The sequence below is a fragment of the Athene cunicularia genome (genome assembly GCF_003259725.1).
Source record: "Athene cunicularia isolate RWA chromosome 5 unlocalized genomic scaffold, athCun1 chr5_part2, whole genome shotgun sequence".
NCBI lineage: Eukaryota > Metazoa > Chordata > Aves > Strigiformes > Strigidae > Athene > Athene cunicularia.
Genome location: NW_020799102.1, coordinates 3,223,122 through 3,246,058, shown reverse-complemented (window position 1 = coordinate 3,246,058; position 22,937 = coordinate 3,223,122). Strand labels below are relative to the sequence as shown.

The following is a 22,937-nucleotide window of genomic DNA, read 5'->3' as shown; positions in this document are numbered from 1 at the left end:
GGAGGGGGTTCGGCCCCGTGTCCACGGGGCCGTGGTGTGCTCGGTGCGATGCTGAGACCGGTGTCCTGCTGCAGGTGGAAGTAACGCGCTTGTTTCGTATCCACGAGTCTCGGACACGGCAACAGGGCCTAACGGTAACAGTTACAGCAGCCACATGGCAGGCACTTGGATAATGCAACATTTATCACTGAAAACACGTTGCTTCAAAGTACCTTCAGTGCCGTATTTGGAATACTTACCATTAGTATAACTATGTAAGAATGGACTTTTTTTTTTTTTTCATACTTTCTGCTATATCAGGTGTTTCTTTTCATCACCTAGTTTCAAGCCACCAACCTATTATTACCGTTTTCATAAAAGTTAAAGCCAAACCAGATGGAGCAGGGAAAGGCAGGAAAGCGTTAGCATCTCCAAGTGTGTGTGCACACATGTGGGCATGCAGGTATGCTGTGGGAGCAGCTGGCTGGGCAGCTGCACCCCCTGGCCAGCCCATCAACATGCTCCAACTATTTATAACCTTCTGTGGTGTTTTACGTAGCAGCATTATCGCTGGAGGTCTATGGAGGACTGAGCTTTGTGTCCAACAAACGGCTTGTCTAGGAAATCACATCCTTCAAACTGTTAGAAGGGTTTAAACAGAATGCTCCTAACAAGGAAATAAATGGGTTGCTAGAACTCAAGTCTGTCAAAAGTTTTTGTCCAGGTCATTCGTGAAACCTAGAGCAGAAACAGAGTAAGTTACAATCTTGTTATGAATGAGAAACGAAGCAAAGTACATGAATTAAAAGCATGCTAAATGTCAGAAACAAAAGGATAGGATTATCTTTTGTTTCATTTATTTTGGCAATAGAAAAAAAGTAAATGTGTTTCAAGCAAAATATTATCCAAATAGAATGGAAATAGGAAGGAAAATGTGACATCAAATAAAGTAAGCTTTCTGCTTGCCTGGAATTCTAGTCTGCTGTCAGAAAGGATCCTGCAGAATTTGAGGGAACCTGACGATGGAATATCAGGATTTGGGGGGCTCTGGAAAAATACAATGAATTTTATTTTTTTTTTTAAATCATGTATGACATAGGAAGAAAGATAAATAAGCTATGACCAATGTATACAAAACTCACAAATGGTTTGCAGAAATGTATTGGGAGGGTCTTTTTGTACATAAAAAAGAAGAGCCATTTGAACAGTGAAAATACCAAGTTTGCTAAAACAAAATAGTCACAGAATCATTTAGGTTGGAAAAGACCCTGAAGATCATCAAGTCTGACCATTAACCTAGCACTGCCAAGTCCACGACTAAACTATGTCCCAAAGCACCATATCTACAAGTCTCCTCAATACCTCCAGGGATGGTGACTCCACCACTTCCTTGGGCAGCCTGTTCCAGTGCTTGACAACCCAGTTTCGCAGAATGTGTAGTTAGGCTAACGTTATTTCATGTTGTGGAGGTCAACAGCTCTGAGAGAAAGGAAAAACTAGAGATTTGTATAGGTAAAAATACAGATTTATAATGTAAGAAAAGTACAGAAGGGGATATAGGATTACAATCTTGAGTTTAGCCTTGGTTTTGATTTTTAAAATTTAGGTTAAGATTTTCATTTTGTTTATCCTGTATGTGCCTTCTGCAGGAGGTATCGCATCTTTCTCCAAAGCCTCTAGTGCTAAGCACTTCTGGAAACAGGAGATGGGACTAGCTGGGCTATGCTGTCATTTGTTGGCGGTCATCATGGCTCTCACTTCTATCATCTGATGGTTCTTTGGGAGCCTGTGCAAAGTAAGCTGCTGTCCAGTTTCAGAGGTAGAAAGGACTGGGTGCAGCTTGGTTGTTCTCACAACTGACACCACTTCTGTGACTGCCATTACTAAGTGACATGTTAGAAGTCTTTGTGATACGAGCTCATAGCTTCAGTCCTAGGCAGATCGAGCTATTGGAATTTACCGTGACTCAGGTGGGGAGGAGGAAGAGATACAGTAGTAAACTTTCCTCCCTCCTGTGGAAATAGTCTTCAGCAAAAAAGTAGACAATAGATGTGCTTTATTTCTAGTTCTTGTATAAAAACTATACCTTATATCTAATAATGTTATGTTATATACTTATAAGTATCTACTTAGTATTTACTTGTACTAATATCTACTTACATCTGTTCATGTTAGAGGACAGTACATTTTTTCTGGAACATATGCTTTGTTGTAACAAATACACACGTTTTTAATGACTGTATGAAGGCATCTCCAGTCCGTCCTTTGGAGAGCTGGTCGCTTTAGGTGCACAGCAAAGCACAGAATGTAGTGTGGGCTAATTTATTTTCTTTTGACAGAATAATTTAGCTCACAACAGACTGCTGTGTAATGCCACAGTTGTATCGCCTCTGAGTATCTGAATGCCCTACTGAAGTTTATTCCAGTCTATATTTTGCGTTGATGTTTAATGTGATTTCACTTTTTCATTACTTGTTTTTACTTGTTTTCATTATTTGTCTTAAGATTTGGTTGTAGTAGCATTTTACAATTTTTATTTCTTTTTTTTCCCCAAAAAAAGATCTTCAGTCTTGATCTTGGAGGTATATCTGCTATTGTACTGAATGGCTATGATGCAGTAAAAGAATGTCTTGTTCATCAAAGTGAAATTTTTGCAGATAGACCATCTCTTCCCCTGTTTAAGAAGCTGACAAACATGGGAGGTAAGTGCTAATGTCTTTTATATAAAAATGGAATTTTTGTCCAATAGATGGGTTTGTGATCACATGAAACATTTGCTTTAGCTGTTTTCTCTACTTCTTTATCTCCTTTCATAAAATACTTGATCTTTAAAGATACTATTTGGAAAAAATTGTCACTCTTGGACTGTGTTCCATAGCAAGTTGTGTTTAATTTTTTGTCTTGTTTTTTGTCTTGTTAAATAATTTTTATTACCTTATGGAGGAGAAATAAAGTGTTGCATAAAATACTGTGTCAAAATATTTTTTCAGGCTTACTGAACAGTAAATATGGCAGAGGATGGACAGAACATCGCAAATTAGCTGTAAATACCTTTCGAATTTTTGGATATGGTCAAAGGTCCTTTGAACACAAAATTTCAGAAGAATCTATTTTTTTTCTTGATGCCATTGATACATACAAAGGCAGACCATTTGATCTTAAGCACTTGATAACAAATGCTGTTTCAAACATTACTAATTTGATTATTTTTGGAGAACGTTTTACATACGAAGATACTGAATTTCAGCACATGATTGAGATTTTTAGTGAAAATATTGAATTAGCTGCTAGTGCTTCTGTATTTTTATATAATGCTTTTCCTTGGATTGGTATCTTGCCATTTGGGAAACACCAGCAGCTGTTTAAAAATGCAGCTGAAGTCTATGACTTTCTTCATGAGCTTATTGAACGTGTCTCTGAAAATAGGAAGCCTCAGTCACCTCGACATTTTGTAGATGCATATTTAGATGAGATGGATTGCAATGAAAATGATCCAGAATCTACATATTCAAGAGAAAACTTAATTTTCTCTGTTGGAGAACTCATCATAGCTGGGACAGAAACCACAACAAATGTTTTAAGATGGGCAGTGTTATTTATGGCTCTTTATCCAAACATTCAAGGTAAGAACTTTGACATTTTGAGGAACTGATATATTTTCCTATATCAAATTTAAAATGCTTTTTCAAAGTGATGCAGTGATCCACAGGCATAACCAAAAAGGAAGGTTTGTATATGTTATTCTGTTGTATCATTTACCAAATATACTGTGGACAGATGTAAAAAGCTTATTTTATATGCAGATATCAAAATCAAGTATAATGATAAAAGTTTTAGCATACTGTTTTGTGAATACTTTTTAATGAAGCTTTAATATTTTTAATAAAGTACTTCTAATATATTTAGGTTTAGTTTTGCGATGCATATTATTGGTTGGCAGATGTATTAATCTATGTAGTTAAATAAGTGAATGCAATTAGGTATGAAATAAAAATGTAAAAACATCATCTGAAATGCAAATCAGGTTGTGGTTATCCATTTAGGTACAATTCACAACAGATTTACGTATTATAGACATGTGTATTTATACTTTTGGAAGAACAAAAATAGCATTTACAAATAAAACTAAAAATTTGTGTTCTAGTCGTTCTGAAGTAAAACAGCATTAGATGATTGAATGTTAGCTAAGACATTTTGTGTAGAAGCTTGAACTTTAAAAGTGAACAGTCACATTTCTTGTTTCACTGCCTCCATTTTGCTTTTCCTATCAAAACGTTAGCAGTGCTTAGTTCAACTTGGGACTTTCGGTATTTGGAGAAAGAGCAGCCTAGGTAAATTCCTTCTCTGTTATGATCCAACCAAGATACTGTTTTTCAATAAAGATCTAGAAAACATTACAGTATTGTGTTTCCTATGCCTTAGCTGATTTTGTAGAGACCCACTCACCTAAAATAATCCTCTGATCTCAGATCTTGCAATATAATGAGTTTCTGAATTTGGATTCAAAATCCGTTCATCTGGATAAAAATAAAATTTACTGTTCCCTTTCATTTATTTAGACTTTCTCTGTCCAAATATTACACTCTACATGATATACCAGTACACTGCAGAATGTACTTTAACTAAGCTGCTTTTCACCTCTTTCATGTGAAATGTTGTCACCTCAGGTTGAAAAACCTGGTGATTCTGGTAGAACTTTTCTGCCTTTGTCCAGATTTTCATTACCGATTCAACATGAATTGTTCAAGTCCAGCTGTTCGTTAGGAGCTGTTTGGCAGTTTCAACAAAGAACGTGTATCAGGAAAAAGAAGTGGCAGACTGAATGCCTTTGAGATTATTTAAATAACCTGTGAACTTAAGCTATTTAAAAAATTAAAAACCACAGTGATTGAATTTGTTCCTTTTCAGTCCCTCTCACTGTGTTGTATCAGATATTTTCAGGTTAAGAGTGAATGATTTTACACTGTGACAATTCTAAAGAATCATTGCAGAGTCAAGACAAGGGAAAGTTCAAGTCACTAATTTCAGTGTTATCTGTGTTCACTCAAGTATTTAGTGTACTTTATCTTTGCAGTCTTTTGCTTGCTTCTTTAGTTTTGAAGAGCTCCAGAAATAAAAATATACACAAGCAGAGAAGAGTATGTTAAAACATGATTTTACCAAGAATAATTACTTTCAAAATGAAGATTACTGGTATATATGCTAGTAATAATTCCTACTAGCAGGATAAGGAATATAGAGTCTAATTTTAAAAGCTATTATATTTTATATGGGATATTTAATGTTTCGGTATCCTTTTAAAAGTATATATTTTATAGCTTAAATAAAAAAAAAATTAAGGATATTTCACAATAAACATCAGCTTTTATTCCTGTTCCTAACAGGGCAAGTTCAAAAAGAAATTGATTTAGTCATCGGCCCAAACAAAATGCCAGCTTTTGAAGAGAAATGCAAAATGCCATACACTGAGGCTGTTCTACACGAAGTTCTAAGATTCTGTAATATAGTTCCGCTAGGTATTTTTCATGCAACATCCAAAGATACTGTTGTGCGTGGTTACTCTATTCCTGAAGGTACTACAGTCATTACAAACCTCTACTCCGTTCATTTTGATGAAAAATACTGGAGCAATCCAGAAGTGTTTTTTCCTGAGAGATTTTTGGACAGCAATGGGCAGTTTGTCAAGAAAGATGCGTTTGTTCCTTTTTCGCTAGGTAAGAGTGATTCTTTCAACTGTTTCTTTTCATAAATCTAGAGATGTAAAATTTATAAGTGATGGCAATCAATCAGGAAGGGACAGATGATATAAAATATCCACGGTTCTGATGAAACAGCTATTTTAAAGTTAATTGATTACAATGCACTCTGGACATAACATATTTTAGCATAATATCTTTTATACAGATGAGTTCATTATTACACCTAAACTAACAAAAAAAGCACAATATATTCTTATCTGAGAAGTCTATACATTTTATTGCAGTACATTAGTGTTATTCGTTTCACAATTAGTAGTGATTTGCCGCTAAAGTCATTACAAACAGGTGATTTACACAACCGGCTTTCAAATTTCCTTACTTAAATCAGCTCCAAAAATCACAGATTTTATTCAGAACCAGCTTGGGGGTCAGCATGTAGTACTGCAGTCTGTTTTGAGGAAATACTCTGGATTTGTCTTTTGATGCCTATAAGAGTGGATAATCTACCTTACATATGATTATCAACCTAAAATAATTAGGTGTTGTGTATAAGCAAACTGCCAGGACTACCTCTGCAGTCCACAGAAAGACAAACCTTGTGTAAAGGGTGACTTAGTTTACTTATGTGGGATACTTTCTCCAAAAAATAGAAGACAAAGCAATTCCCTTGAAATAGATGCACATCTAAATGGCCAGAGTTAGATTTGATGGAGTCCACCTTTATTGTGTATTCTATTACGTTTCTTTTTGCCTGTTTGACCTTACAGTTCCAGATGTTGTCCACTCATCCGTGTCTTCCACAACCACATTTACTCCCTGTAACTAGTCATACACGGAATGGAAACTAATAATTAAAGGCATTATCCAGACCTGTTTCAACTTTCTACTTACCAAGTTATAATAATTGGCAGGTAATAATGACTGGCAGTAGAGGTAATTAAGAAAACAGTAGTGGACAAAGGCTGAAATTCACAGTTATCATTTTTAAAAGACATCTTCTGTCTAGATTGGCACTTCAAGACAAGGTAAAGTAGCTAATAGCTTATCTAAATAAATTTGACAATTAGTTACGATAGCATTTGTGTAGTGAGAGAAACAAATTCTCTAAAATCTGTTTCTTGCTGTAAATTATCACCTATCCTCTCTTAAAGAATACTACCACCAAGTTCATACAGCTCCTCTTAGAACAGAGAAATGACCATTTTTATTCATAATAAGAATGAAAATGTCATTGAACACATTTTGAGTCTTTTCAAAACCTTCTTTTCAATCCAGGAAGAAGACATTGTCTTGGAGAACAACTAGCTCGAATGGAAATGTTTTTGTTTTTCACTTCATTACTGCAACGATTTCACCTGTGTTTTCCTCATGGGGTGGTTCCAGATCTGAAACCAAGATTAGGCATGACCTTACAACCACAGCCATACCTCATCTGTGCAGAAAGGCGGTGAACAGAAGGGTCTAGGTTGGCAGGTGGAGCAAAATGCTCCAAGGTGCAGCTGAGGATCCACTTTGTCTTCTATTTCTAATTGTTCATGTCAGACAAACAAAACTTTAAAGGACTTGCAGATAAATTCTGACTATTTGTGCACAAATTAATAGTTTCTTTTTACTTGGTTTTCACCAAAAAAAACCCTTCATCCAAAACCATGAAACACATCCTGTGTTTAAAGTTGATGTTTTCACTCCGGAAGTCTGTTATGAATCTAACTTCTGATTCAGCTTTTAAGTACTTAATTACTTAGCAATCCTTTTTACTTTTAGAGGATATTTTTATAAGCATGGAGAATATGTCTCAAAATGTTTATACTGAGTATATATACTCAAAATGTATATACTTACTGTATATATTAATCTGTGGGAATCTCATTTACATTATTCCAGCTAAGCTGTTCTTTATAATTCTCCATTAATTTTACATAGCTAAAAAGGATTTAAAGGTATCTATGTACATTTCTGTAACTCAGAATAAACTGTCTTTTCCAGTCTTGACAAACAAATTGTGTATTAAAGCATTTTAATCCTTCCTTCCCTGTCTTCAAAGTTGGTCATAATTTTCTAGTGAAGCAGATCACTGTGTGAATTCACTTTTAAGATCATTTACAGTTTGCTTCTCATTTAGTATCATATACAAAGTTTTCAGTTACTGCCATGCTCCTGACAATTACAGCAATCTTTTTTGCCAGTTTACTGCATTTCCAGACACATGTCCTCCACTGCCTCCCAACAAAAAGCATTATGTAATGATTAATCTCTGCCTAAGTAATCTGGAAAAGACAGTGTTTGTGTTACCGGAGTCACATGCAACTATACTACGAGTCAAGAAAATAAGCTGCTCATGAGTCTGACCAGTGAAGAGTCCTTTTAGGGAGGGGGAGTGGAATACGGTTGGGAGAAACATTTTAAGCACAAGTTTGGGGCATAACAGCTACTTTTGACTTCTGCCAGCTTCATTCTTTAATCTTGACAGCTATTGCTTCATGGTTATTGGTAGATAAAAGATTTATGCATGCAGGCCCTACAGGAGAAACTGTTACTCTAAATATAGTATGTTCAGGCCCCACTATGTGGGGAGAAGTAGGGCCTCAGAATAGGGTTCAGAACAAAACACACACTGAGTAATCAGGTATTTAAGGACAGGGCTGTATATTAGACCTTGCTCTTTATACAGTTTATGCTTCAACTTGGAGCTGCAGGAAAGTTCAAAGGCAGGAATTGGTGGTTTTCTGCTGACTGGATGTTTTCAGCTTACACTGAGCAGAAGTATTTCCTTTCTTTTGAAACAGCCAAAAAGAAGGATCAAAGAGAGCTAATACCGGTCCACTTATATAATAGCCTATTGACTTAAAATGCAGCAGATCCAGATTACATTACTGCCTGAGGGTAGTCAGACCCACATGTCCCACACAGAGCATCTCAAACACATGTTCCTGGTGCTCTGAAGAGGGTGGGCAGGGGACTCTTGATGAATAACTGCCTTTCTGTAAAGAAGATTTAAGATTCAAGGAGAGGAAGGAGGTATATCTGATTGCTGTGCATTGGGCACACCACAAAAGCTGTGAATAAACCACTCCTAAAATACTGGCAAATAGTGGGGCTTAGGAGTCAAGATTGAGGCTTTTCTATATACCTGCCTAAATTAGGTGCTTGTGAAATGCTTAAGTAAAAGTTGTGGAATCTACTGAATTTAGGCACCTTCAAGGATGAAGCAATACCAAACAGAGGAGTTCAGTGCTACAGTTCTGGGCTCATGATAATTCTTCCTAAATCCCACCCTGTGCTCCGAGATGAGACAGACAGAGCTTTGTTAGTATCCAGGCTTGCCTTCTGGGTTGCAAGAACTCTAGGACATCCTTTGGCTAAAACATGATTCACAATTCTAATTGAAGTGGAGGGTGGATTAAAAAAAAGTCAAGAACCAGTTCTTGTGGGGACTACGCTCAAAATGCAGCTGGGCAGTAATAATTCCCTTTTGCTGAGGTATTTTGAGATCTAATTCCTCCTAGTCTTTAATCCATTTAATGAGAACCATATTGACTATATGTCATTCTGGTTTCTAAATCAAGATGCCTTATAAAAGCCTCAGAATATCAATCCCAACTTTTACCATTATCTGCCAATTTGTGGTCTCATTTAAGCGATCAAATACATTTGACAAATGGTCTTTTCTATAAATCTGTATCAGTTTTAGTGATATTTACACGTTTCATTCTGTATTAACTTTTTCATTGTTTTCCCTCTGACTTAGAATTATCCTAATGATCCAATTTAATAATTTGAAATACCGATATAATAATAGTTTTTTTCCAGTCCTCTGATATTTCTCCATTGTATCAAGATTGATTAGTAATGAACATCAGTAACCAGCCAGATGTTCAGAATTTCCTGGTGAGAGTTTTCTACAGCTGAAATATCTAGCATAGCTGGCTGCTATTTCACATTGTTTTGGGAATAAATGTTGATATATTAACACCCCCAAATAATTCTTTTGGTTGTAGAAATTAAGGATGAAAAAGAGACATTCGGTAGTGTGTTGAGGTAAGATTTTTCCCATTTGCAGAAGTTTTTCCTACCTGGCTTTAAATGTTTTGGACTAAGAGAATGTGTCCAGATACTGATGGAAAGTTTTCTTGAAATTTAAGTTGTATCCTCTCCATTTCTGTATATTAATGACATTTATTGCACTCTTGGTTTCACCATTTTCCTAAATTTTATTCCCTCCAGCAGTTTAAGTATTCTCATTTTTGTCTTTTGCTAGTTAGCTCTTTGAATTTATGATGATAGTTTAGAACTGAAAGCACCATTTCCACATACAGGTATATCATGACCACAAGGAACTTTCATGTACCTTCTCTGTAACTCCACTGCTATTCCCAGAGGAACTTCACAGATGTTTTGCTGTAAACATAACTAAAAATGAGTATTCAACTTTCCTTTGCTGCTCTGAATCCCTGTACATCTTTGAATCATTCTTTTTTTCTTGTTTGTCCAGGAAAAAATTCACTTCAGCTTTTTTCCCCTTCCTGAGATTACTGCAATGTTCTTTGCACTGTTTTGCAGTCTTGTTCAGTATTCGTAAGTGCAGACTAGATTCAGCAGTCTTCCTTAAGGAATAGAAATTTCAGGATTAAGGTAGGATATCAGATCAGCTCACAGTAGTGTCCAAGGTGAGGTATTGGGGTTAGCTTTAGTGATGTACAGACTCTTGCAGACCTGCACACATTAGACCACAAGGGAAGAGCAGCTTAACTGGTACCTGCTGTATAACGGCCATCACACTAATGCAGTTTCTCTGCTTATTAACCCAGCCTAACCTTAACAACCATTCTGCATGCTTGTGGACTCATTCCCCCATCTTCTTCCTACTGACATGAGTATTTGCTGAATCTAAAACCGCTGAGCATACATGCAACGTCTCCTTTACACTAGGATTTCTTGCAAAGGAAACTCCAATGTACTCTAAGTGGGAGAATAATTCTGCATCCACAACGTAGGCAGCGTTGGTAACCAGTCTTACAGTACTGCACTGCACAGGATGATCTGACGTGCACCGACTTTACGCTGCAGAAATTTAGCATAGTGTCTACTCAGTGGTATTCAGCATCTCTCTCCAAATGTTCCTTGACCTTATCTAGACTCAACCAGAGCTTAAGGTGAAGTCATGGATCTTTCTGCATTCATTCTGGTGATCCCTGCTTAAGCATAATCATTGTGCAGGTAAGTTTCCAATAAAAGGTCACTCTATTTTATAGTAATGTTGCAGAAATTATAAAATTGTAATTCTGAAAAGAATAGGTTTACATTCATTTCATATATTCACACTACAATTTATTCATTTCACAGAGTATGTTTTTGACCTCCTGTGGGCCAGACCCAATATCAATAGAAGGAAGGTCTTTCTTTCTGGACTCTGGACTTTTTGGATGTGTCCAAATATAAATTCAGATGACTATGAGCCAATGACATAGAAAACAGGCATAGGATGAGGGAAATCTCTATTGAAAATCTGCAATTCTGAAAGAGCATGGGATTCATGGTGGGTTGTTAGTTAAACATGAACTTTAACTATGCAGCCAAAAGTTCTTCTATTGACAGAGTATTGAGTGAGGAAAGAGTCATAGAATTGTTCAGGTTGAAAAAGACCTTTAAGGTCATCGAGTTCAACTGTTAACAGATACAGAAGCTATGTAGGTACTTGGTGCTAGCACAAGTGTTCCTTGAATACTGTGTCCTCTTCTGTTGTCTATAACCGAAACAGCATTTTAAAAAAATTGGTAGTGTTCCTATAAAGCTGTAAAAATTACTAAGAATATGTTTATGCTATATATGCTGGATTGCTGCAAGGTAATTCTACTGATTTATGAGCTAACCAAATAGTATGTGATCATATCAGGGCAGCACCATGTCCGAGCTAATATATTTCCATTTCAGAATGATTTATTATTTCAGACTTGGTGACACGCTCACACCATTGGGAAGTTTTGGGATAAGTTGGAGATTCAAGCATGTCTCCGGACTATACACCACAGAACTGTACTGTAGAACACACTGGCTAATGACACATTCAAGACAATTCATTTGCTTGGTTTACCAAACACACGATTAAGTGACTTGATTACAGTCTACAGCTATCTAAACAGAGAACAAAAAGTTGATAGAAGATCTCTTCTGTAAGTAGACAAGAAGATAAATAGAACTCAAGGTGAAATATCTTTAAACTAGGAACCAGGTGAATACTTTGAACAGCTTTAGATGAAGAATCAGTACTGAGGGTAGTTATTCTGGATTCTTACAGAAATTTTAAAATCAGTTTGCAGACCTTTCTTCTGTGTTCTCGTTCTAATTTGCACTGTCTTCAGCATGAGAAGTAAACTACATAAGTTTACAGTAGTCCCTCCTGTCTTAATCATCAGCTTACAAAATTTACTGCTCTCTCTGAACTCCAGACCTTTGCTAGCTATTCAAGTGTGAAAGCAGCCTGAGCTCACATAGCAAGCAGGTCTTTTCTTGATTTAGTATGTTGTTCTGCTATGCAATCAGATTCTGAATCGAATTCTGATACAGGTTGTCTGTGTAGTGAAAATAAACTATTAATCTGCATTTTTTTTTAGCCTGAATTGAGCTTAATAGTTTGTACAAACACTAGCAGGTAGATGAGACAGATTCTGTTGTTAAGATAGCACATTCACCTGAAAACTAGCAGGTTCAAAGATAGCCAAATCATTTTAAAAAACGGGTAGAAATAAGATTATGTAAATTTTGGAACAATGCACTGAATGAGAAAATGTAAGGATTAAAGATAAACAGGGGGAAAAAAAATCATCGTGGTGAAGATGACAGGTCAGAACTTATCTTTGGGTGAGATAGATGGAATGATGAAAACACAAGATAACACAGCCAAGTACAGTGGACTATTCAATAAGAATTTGAAAGGTAAACTTCCAGTATAAATTGGTCTCTTGAAGGTACAGACATGCATTTTCATAGCAGCTAGATGTCTGAGGTGGTTTTTTGGCATTGGACCTCATCATTCAAACCCTTCGTCTAATCAATATCAAATTAAACTTCTATTCTGGAAATATTATGCCTTATTCTGTCCTTTCATACAATACAATTTGAGGATCAGCAGATTCTTCCATTTCTAGATTATCCCTTTAGATATTTCTGAAGGCTGTCAACTATCTCGATGTTGATGTGATTAGAATCAGGCAGAACCCATACTCAGAGTGGTCATTTCTTAGGAAGACTGCCAGGCTTCAGGAGACATTACGTTTGTTACATTCTTCTGAATAAGTAACATTCCAAATAGATTAAATGCATTAAAATAATGGAGCATATCAGGAATGTGCAATCTAATCCAATAGTTTACTATTACCGCAGCAGCTGGCTGCTTGCCTAAAATTTTACATGCGATATATACCAGCCTATAGTACTATACCACAAAACAGAATAAGCCTACTATTTATTCCCTTGCTGTTTTCAAGTGCTGACTTCCTTTTCTATGCTTGTACTAAAAATATTAAAATAAATATTTTTAATTTGTATAAACTATGACTTATCAGAAGCATAAAAAATAAATTACATATAAAAAAAAAATATGAGTTTTTACATACAGTTAATTTGTTAGGATGGTTAACCACGTTAGTCCCACCATTAGCATCTAGGGAACAGGGTCCATGTTTTATACCCCATAGACATTCTTATACCCTCACTAAAATGAGGGGAAAAAGAATGGCTCAATTGTTGTTCAGGTCCTTCACTAATATAAATAATCCAGACTGGGTTCCTTATTATTACCAATAAGGAATGAAAATTAGGTAATAGAATCACTATAGATAAAACATCTTGAAGAATTCCGGGTGTTCTCAGATAATTAAGTTTCCTTTCTCCAGATACATCCCTGTGTAAGTAGTCCAAATGCCCCAAATTCTCTTCAGAATCACAGAATCATCTAGGTTGGAAAGGACCCTGGAGATCATCTAGTCCAACCGTTCGCCTAGCACGGTTCCCACCTACAGCATATCCTTAAGCTCCAAATCGACCCTACTCTGGAACACCTCCAGGGATGGGGACTCCACCACCTCCCTGGGCAGCCCAGTCCAACGCCTAACAACCCCTCCTGGAAAGAAATGCTTCCTAATATCTAGTCTGAACTTTCCCTGGCACAACTTGAGGCCATTCCCTCTTGTCCTGTCGCTTTCTACTAGGCTAAAGAGGCTCAGACCCAGCTCTCTGCAGCTTCCTTTCAGGTAGCTGTAGAGGGTGATGAGGTCTCCCCTCAGCCTCCTCTTCTCCAGACTAAACAATCCCAGTTCCCTCAGCTGCTCCTCGCAGGACGTGTTCCAGACCCTGCACCAGCTCTGTAGCCCTTCTCTGGACACGTTCGAGTAACTCTATGTCCTTTTTGTAGTGAGGGGCCCAAAGCTGAACACAGGAATCAAGGTGCAGCCTCACCAGCGCCAAGTACAGGGGTAAGATCCCTTCCCTGTCCCTGCTGGCCACGCTAGTGCTGACACAAGCCAGGATGCCATTGGCCTTGGCCACCTGAGCACACTGCTGGCTCCTGTTCAGCCAGCTGTCAATCAGCACCCCCAGGTCCCTCTCTGACTGGCAGCTCTCCAGCCACTCCTCCCCAAGCCTGTAGCGCTGCTGGGGGTTGTTGTGGCCCAAGGGCAGCCCCTGGCATTTGCCCTTATTGAAGCTCATGCAGTTGGGCTCAGCCCATGGCTCCAGCCTGTCCAGGTCTCTCTGCAGAGCCTCCCCATCCTCGAGCAGATCAACACTCCCACCCAACTTGGTGTCATCTGCAAACTGACTGAGGGTGCACTCGATCCCCTCATCTAGATCATCAATAAAGATGTTAAACAGGAGTGGCCCCAACACCGAGCCCTGGGGACACCACTCGTGACCGGCCGCCAACTGGATTTAACTCTGTTCCCCACAACTCTCTGGGCCCGGTCGTCCAGCCAGTTTTTAACCCAGCAAAGTGTGTGATTGTCCAAACCTCGAGCAGTCATTTTTGCCAGGAGAATGCTGTGGGAAATGGTGTCAAAAGCCCTGCTAAAGTCAAGGTAAATTACATCCACAGCCTTTCCCTCATCCAATAAGCAGGTCACTCTGTCACAGAAGGAGATGAGGTTTGTCAAGCAGGACCTGCCTTTCATAAACCCATGCTGATTGGGCCTGAGCAGCTGGCTGTCCCTCATGTGCTGCATGATGGTGCGGATGATGGCAGCTGCTCCATCAGCTTCCCCAGCATTGAAGTCAAGCTTGCACAATAAGCTCAGTTAAAATAACAATGCTGGTGAACATGCATCACAACAGAATTTGATAAGCCTAATTTCTCCCAGAAAAACATAGGTACTTATGGCCCTTCTTGTGCCTATATAGGTTAGGAAATTAATTGCTCTTTTTTGGAAGTATAAAAGTTGCTTTTTAAAGCCCCTTCCAGTCATCTTCAGATCTTGTTCCCTTGCATCTTAAATTGTATAAGGACATACTGTTTCTCTCTCAAAGAACATACAGTCTAAACCATCACAATATAGAGGAAAATGTAACATACCTTAATACAGCATTAACTTCACCACAAATTGTAGATATAGTCTATAGGATATCCAAGTTCTTCATGTCATAATACATGTCGTGATTATATATTTGAAAAGAGACTGAAAGAATAATTCATTGTTGATTGAAATTAAAAGTCAGTTTTAAGGGCTAAAATTGATCTCAAAATCCCCACTTGCTTAAATGAATCCTCTTTTGTAAGTATATGAATAACATCACCTTCAGAAGCATCCAGCAATTCCCAAATGTCTTAAGTAAGCACTTTCTTAAGATCTATCAAGGACTATATAGCTTGACAAATATTTAAAATATAATAAGCTTTAGCAAACTAACTTTAGACAATAATTTTTTTAAAAACATCTGGCTACTCCATTTCCATTCATTCAGAAGCTGACAACTTAGACAGAATCTTAACTCTGGATAAGCTTTAAACCCTGCCTCATTTTCCAAAAGGATTCTAGCACTCTCCCTCAACAAATAAAAAGACTATTTCTGTTGGGAGATGCATTATCAGTTAACTACTCAGTAAGTGAAAAACTTTTAATATTCACTGAAATAGAGATTCAGTTGACATACCCAATTCCTGTTGTTTGAATGTTATTATTTGAACATTTTCTATCCTTGTGCACTCTTATTGGTATTTAAAGTGATCTATATCAGCTCTCATCTCCAGTCCTAGTTTTTAAAAAAAAGGTCCAGAAAGGATCTAAGTAAGTTATGTAGTTCACTCATCTGGCCCAGTAATATGTGAAAGCTGCTTTATTTTCAAAGACCTCCTTAATACTCCAAGGCAGTCTATTTCAGTGAGTCACAGCTCTCTCAATCCTTAGACAATTAGCCATGTTGAGCCTGAATCTTTCTTTCAATGTAAAGCTATTACTTCCTGTCCTAAACACTGTGAACACTGAAAGCATTATGCTGATTACCTTGCTCTTCGAAGCATTCTTATTAAATATTTAAAACCTTAGAATATCTCATGTAAGTCTCATTTTCTTTAGACTCAGAAATGTCTCTAATTAGTTTTATCTTTCCCATTCTCTTTAGGCCACGTATTCCATATTTCTGGTCAGTCTCACTGCTCCGTACTGGAATTCTGCAATCAGTCTAATGGACAGATATTTTTCCTGGAGCGTGACATCTGAAATTAGAAACAGTATTTTGGTAATGCTTTATTTATGATGAATAGAACAAAATTATTACAAACCTATTCTCAAAGATAAATAGGAGGGCTTCTTTATTCACTACTTTGACTGAGAGAAAGCTTAGTTATTAGAGTCAGATAAATTAGCAATATCACTGAGATTAATAAATTCCAGTAGGATTAATGTCATGATAATAGAAAAAGGGGTATACTAAGTCCATCTGAATGACCACATATAGGAGCAAGTTTTCACATCTAACTGGCACAGGTGACAAAGTGTGCAGTCTGGTCCCCATATGCAGTAAGTAATGTCAAGCATACCCTTTGGATCTTTGGTATAATACTTAGATTTTAAGCTAAGCATTAGTCTTTGTTTTATATGCAAGTAAAATGAAAAGACTTTGATCTCATTCAAGGTGCAAAGGATTCTGCTGATCTGGAGAGATGAGTCAGAAGTGACTCATCACCTGGTTTTTGGCAAGATATTTAGAACATGGACAAATCACAAGGTGAACGGTAGGAATCATTTGAAACACTATGCTCTCTTACTGTTATTTAAAGGCTCTATATTTTTAACGTTACATATTTGTAGTTTCCTGAAAAATAAACCAGAAGGATGAAGGTTTCTCCTCTGTATAAGATTTTTACTCTCTTCACTTAGATTTCACAGATGGTAACATTCTGACAGGTAATACAGCCTGCGTAAGTAGAACCTGTCATAGACACCAGTTGCTATCACCTGTGATCTCTTGAAGTACAGAAATCAGAAGATGACTCACGGTGTATAGATTCCAAAAGAAACCTTCCGGTCAAACATTTCTGACTGCCTTGTGCCCTTTTTAAAGAGTGGCTGTAGTGTCACATAGAACCAAATAAGTGTCAATCACTTAAATACATTAAGCATCCATTACACAGTATCCTGACTGTATCACAACAATAGCATTTAAAGGCAGTCAGTTTCTGGACAGATGTTTCAATCTCTGTATCAAAAGAAAACAGCTTCCTCACTGGAACCACTTTTTATAGCTTAATGCTATTATTAACAAAAAAAGCAATTGCTAGTTACTCTACTTTTTTTTTTTTTTTTTTTTTTTTTTAAGGAGTGTTGCAGATAACAGAAATGAGACTAACCAGAAGTATTATTTCAAGTTGAAGCTAGAGATGTCTTAGAGAAGCAAGGGTAACAAATGGACAACAAAATCATTGAGACAGATTGCTTGGTTAAGCGTTATGTATCTAATAGCTGGATTCATAAGGATGTGGGGGATACACACTAGGCCAGGAGGGTCACTGCCAACTAGAAACTTAAGTGCACTGAAATCTTCATGCTACAGTCCATAAGATTTCTTTCCTCCTTCCTCTGAAATACAAGACATTATTCTTTCTCATTTAGCAGAGGACAAAAGTACTAATTGTGTATGGCCTTATTAAGACCAGATAGGGACCAATTAACAGCTGTGTTCTTTTGCAGCTTCATGTCTGAGAATCTGCAGTATGATTCTTAGAATAAGTTAAAGGCTTACTTCAGAAGATATTGAAAGGAAAATCCTTCACTGCAAAAATGAAAGCAATTCATTACCTCATTTGCCTTAACACAGGCATGAAGAAGGACGTTGTCCAGAAACACAATTCTGAAGAAAGTTGGAGGAAAAAAAGCAAAATAAAATACTGCCTTGATCATAATTTTTGTACCTCATTTGATCAAATTCATGTATTTATTTTCTCTCATCTAATCTTCATGGGCCACAGAAAAATCAATTTTCTTAAACTCACATCACAACTTGCTATGATAATTGTATTGTTATTAGTAGTACAATTTTTCATTTCTATTTTAATTTCATTTCTAACAATCCAAATATTCTGACTTACCAAAAAGATACCCTGTTTCTGTATTCTTTTGAAGACAATGAGCTGACTTGAAATAAACTGTCTCTCTTCTGAGTAACATATTTTTAGTATGTGTTTGTGTATGCCATCCTTACATCTCCTTTCTAATTCTCATCATCTCAGCTAATTCCATCCTTTTACTCCAAAATATCTCTCTCAGACTGGGATTCCTGATCTCACACTCACCGGTCTATGTGACACTTCCAATTCTGCTCCTCTCACACCTTCTCAAATGATTATTGGACAAAAGGGAAAGTGCTGCCCTGTGAATGTTAGTGCCACACACTGAATTACCCCAAATTCTGTGTATACTTTTAAAGGAATCGGAAGCCCAGCCTCAAATACGCCTGCCCAGGAGGAAACACCAAAGCTAAAACCGAGCTCATGAATTCTGCTAACTCCTTTTGTTGATTCACCTGCCACTAGTTGTGGTTAAAACTTAATGCAACAAGTAGAGAAATGAAATGGTTCTATGCACAGAGAAAATCAGGTCTTGTGAAAACTTTGTTCATTTGGACTTACCTTAAGCAACGTTACACCAGGCCTTTCAGTTTGAATCTTAGACTCACCATCTAACTTTGCATTGGAGGAAAACTCACAGGACGAGAATCTAAGTAGTTCATTTCAAGTAGTTTAGTAACACCCAGAGGTCTCCAGAGGCATGGAGAGAATTGGGTCCTTACTGAAAACTGCAGTTCTAGTTCTGTGTGCACTCTATACATAGGAGTAAGTAATCCAACATACATTGTAAAAGAAAGCAATGAGGAGATGGGAGACTTTTGATAGGAAAGGGGATGAAGGCTTTACTTAAACCTGAGAATATTAATATTTTTCATAAAAGGTGTGTGTATCTCCTGTAGCTGCATAAAATTCAGCGTAGGCTAGTTTGGCCTACTTCTTGACAAGAAAAACGGGTGAGTGTTGCTTTAGAAAGTATTTTAAGTGTGTTCTTTTGTGTGCTTTTCTGTGCTCCTTAGCGTCCCTTGGTAGCTGTGAATTGAAGTGTGATCACAGATTTAAATTGGTTGTAATTTCTCAGTGGGTTGTTACTAGCATAGGAGTGATATGCCTTATATGGGGATATATTGCTGCTGACAGCTCAATCAACAGCTAAATGACCCCCTATTACTTTTTTTGAAAGATTAAGACACCTTCAGTTACAGTTACATCCACTTCTGCAAATATGCACTGACCCAACTGTTGATGACATCTGTACATTCTTTTCCCCTTGCTTAAGAATTAGTCAGATATTATATATACATAAATAACAGATATTTTAAGGTAGATTTTGAATACATTCATAACTAAACATATCTTTGAAGTAAGCTATTGTAACTTGAAAATATCTAATTGGAAATACAAATTAGCATTATAGTTTATTAAACACTGAGGTTTGCTACTTGTTTCTGAATTTTAAAATTGCTTTAGTATTTCTAAAGATTTTAAAGGAAACCTGAGATAAGAAAGTTGCTGGAAAAGTTGTCACCAGATATAATTGCTGCCAATGCTTTAGTAAAAGAGAAAATGTTATCTTTACCTTCTTATTGTTTCCTTATATTAGTAATATTTTTTTAAAAGGAAACCTAAATGGAAATTTGTCATGTAAAATAAATAACAGTAACTATAGACAAGCTCATTTTCATCATTTTTCAGTCAAAGCAAAATGAAACTAAACAGTCTTAAAGTGAATTCTTTATATACAAACACATAGGCTAAACAAAATGCTGAGAATACGGCATACTGAAACAAGTATAATCGTTGTAGTCTTCAAACTGTCTGTTAGGAAAATATATGAACAACAAATGTAAAATACAAGTGAATGATCAGTAAGTGCCAGCTTCAATAGTGCAACGTTTTATTAATGACAGAAATATCTGGTTTTAACACTGCTCATGTTACAAAAAATGCAGTGATAGTAACAATGGCAGCAAAGGGGAATTTGGCACTGAATATATAAAATAGCAAAAACACGTTTCAGTGGTCTTCTAAATGGATCAACAAAAAGCTTATTAGTGGAAAATAAAAATAGAACTCCTTTCAGTTATTTAAACTGGCCAATCAAAGAGCAGAATAAAAATTTGTCTGTGTAAAACAGTGCAATGCAATTTACACAAGGTTATCATAGGAATGTTACCTTTTTTTTCAAGTCAACTGATGTAAACACAAATATGCTAAGATACATTTAGCCACTTGCACACATGTGCATTTGTTTTTTTTCAATTCCACTGCACAGTATATAAACGTTTAGTACTAAAAGTGCACTTGTAAAACTAGCTTTATTTGTGGGTTGCTTACATACTTGTAGCCTAATTTATGTGTTGGTTTTGTTTTGTTTTGTTTTGTTTTTCTAAATTAGACCTACAATGGTAGTGTTCCTAAAAATACATTTGTGTGGAATGTCTAAGTTTCTTATTTAAAAACTCAACAATCTAAATGTAATATACTATAGTGATGTTTATCTTACTATAAGGCTTTACACGAAGTTATCATGTTCCACTTTCTGTAGTATATTTCAGGATGTACATCAAACTTGAAGGCAATATAAGCTATGTCTGTGATGGAAGAAATGATGTGGGGGCCCATTAAAATACACTAGCCATTTTGAAACAGTAGTTTATGTCTTCTTTTCTTTTTTTTTTTTTTAAAAAAAAAAATCTTTAATTCTCCTAAAGTTTTACATACAAAGAATAAATGAAATATGATCTTATTTCCTTAAAATTTAATACCAGAAATTGGTGCAAGATAAAAGTCTACGATGTGGTATTGACTTGTATTTAAACAGGAACCTGAGTAAGGGCAGGAAAAATAGCATTATGACTAAAAGAATAAAATTCCTTAATAATTTAAGTAGCTGAACAGATTTTTAATGTTCTACCACAAACCAGCAAGGCAACAGATGATAATGGCCTTGTATTCAATGAATTATCATTAACACCCACTGCAAACCTGAATATTTTCTGCAAAAATAAAACACTGGATTATGCACAATAATAAAAAGCATCAGAAATAGATGCACCTGGATTTTCTTTTCTTTTTTAAACCACAAATATCAGAATTCAGCATTTATGTCACAGTCTTTGAACAGTTGCTCTGAGATGGCTACATTAAGCACACTACTGCACTAAGTAGACACCCCACAACAGGCTTGCACTGCAACAGTAACATAATTTTCATATAGGCACAGACTTTTTCTCGTTCATGTTCAAAAACAACATGAAATAAACAACTCAAGACAATATTCGGATTCCTCCCACATTTCCTTGTTAGTAAAAAGTTCTTGCCACTTTGGTAATCAAAGTCACTGAATGTTTTTAAAAATTGCAGGTACCTCAAGGAAAATAAGAGTTCCATATTCAGCAAGGCAGCATTATATCAGGATATTTTATACCAACTAAGGCATAAAGAACTTTGCATCGGGTTATACAATACTCAATCTTTGAATAAAGTTTCATATTCTGTGTGGAGAAAGTGCATAGGAGTGGGATTCCACTAGAGTAGAAAGAATCCTCTCACAGTATTAAGGCCTTTCAATTTTATGTGAACTGTGTCAGGCTAAAGTCAGCACAGTGGAAAAAAAAATAGGCTATTATCATACTGGAAACCACTGAAGTTTTCTTAGCATGTCTTGTCTTCTCCTAGTTGTCGCTCATCTTCTTCATCAGCTTCCTCAATAACCTGAATTTCATCTGCTTGAGGTAAAGATGAGATCTCATTCAGCAGTTTAGCTCCTTCAGCTTTATTTTTTTCTTCCTCTTCAATCGCTTTTTTCCATATTTTGTGATTTTCACTGAGGTGGTGTATTAGCTGGCAAAATATTCGTCTACCTTTTTTTGTTTGAGCTTCTGTAAAATTAAAAGCATATTTGATTGTTTGAGATTCAAACTAATTGTAGTTAGCATATACAAAACCAATGTCAAATGCAAGATGCAAATGTAAGATGCAAGTTTGAGCAAAACACACAGATGCCTATTCGGAATATTTAAATAGTGACATGGCAAAAGAGTTTCTGTTTCAAATTGCAAGTCTGGTATTAACCAAAATTTTATTAAAAGAGTAAAATTAATGAAGCAACATAATCGCAAAATCTACAATATTTGTACTATACAATTTCAATCATTGCTGTCTCTGAATCTATTAAAATGACAAACCATATGCACCAATTGAAATAGAGAAACTTACTTAAAATAAGATCATCTTCCATTTCTTCATCATCACTCTCTAACTGTGCTCCATCATCATCTTCAGTGCTTTCTGCATCCTCCTCCTCTTCCTCAACCCATTGCCCTGGAAGCAACCCAGCTGCATTATAGGAATTACAAAGGGGGCCAACTATGTGAGTGATGAAAGATTCTTGCAATTTTGCAAGCTGTGGAGAAGAACGATCCATGAAGGGACTTATAGGTAATCCAAGACTTGATTCTTCATCACCCTAAAAAAGAAGTAGAAAAAAAAAATCTGAACTTCTCACAAAATTAACTTTACATTTTTATTTTAAAGATTACTTTTAAGAAACCACATAAACATCACATGGATTGTATCTTTTTACTAGAGGCAGTAATATTATAGACTAAGTGAATGAAAATGTAGGCCAATTTAAAATAAAGACACATTATGTCTCAGACTTGCATAGCCCATAATTCCCTTGTGCATGGATGCAGACTAGTTCT

General features: G+C 36.4%; 2 protein-coding genes across 2 annotated transcripts in view; one reads left to right on the top strand and one right to left on the bottom strand.

Moving 5' to 3' along the window:
- Window positions 1–25: 25 nt before the first annotated feature.
- Window positions 26–7,483, top strand: LOC113481193 (vitamin D 25-hydroxylase). Its single transcript, XM_026850628.1, has 5 exons — window positions 26–1,774; window positions 2,540–2,681; window positions 2,970–3,602; window positions 5,364–5,693; window positions 6,954–7,483. The coding sequence occupies exons 2-5, from the start codon at window positions 2,675–2,677 to the stop codon at window positions 7,127–7,129; spliced, it is 1,146 nt and encodes a 381-aa protein (XP_026706429.1). The 5' UTR covers window positions 26–1,774; window positions 2,540–2,674; the 3' UTR covers window positions 7,130–7,483.
- A 13,794-nt stretch (window positions 7,484–21,277) lies between these two features.
- Window positions 21,278–22,937, bottom strand: part of PDE3B (phosphodiesterase 3B) — a gene marked incomplete at its 5' end in the record, with an annotated part of 85,672 nt that continues 84,012 nt past the window's right edge. Inside the window, 2 exons of the mRNA XM_026850163.1 lie at window positions 21,278–22,112; window positions 22,450–22,699. Of these exons, the coding sequence (XP_026705964.1) occupies window positions 21,886–22,112; window positions 22,450–22,699 (477 nt within the window). The remainder of the gene's footprint in view (window positions 22,113–22,449; window positions 22,700–22,937) is intronic.

Coding starts and splice junctions, on each gene's coding strand:
- LOC113481193 (XM_026850628.1), top strand. Junction 3,603..5,363: donor TCTTTATCCAAACATTCAAG/GTAAGAACTTTG, acceptor TGTTCCTAACAG/GGCAAGTTCAAAAAGAAATT. Junction 5,694..6,953: donor GTTTGTTCCTTTTTCGCTAG/GTAAGAGTGATT, acceptor TTTTCAATCCAG/GAAGAAGACATTGTCTTGGA.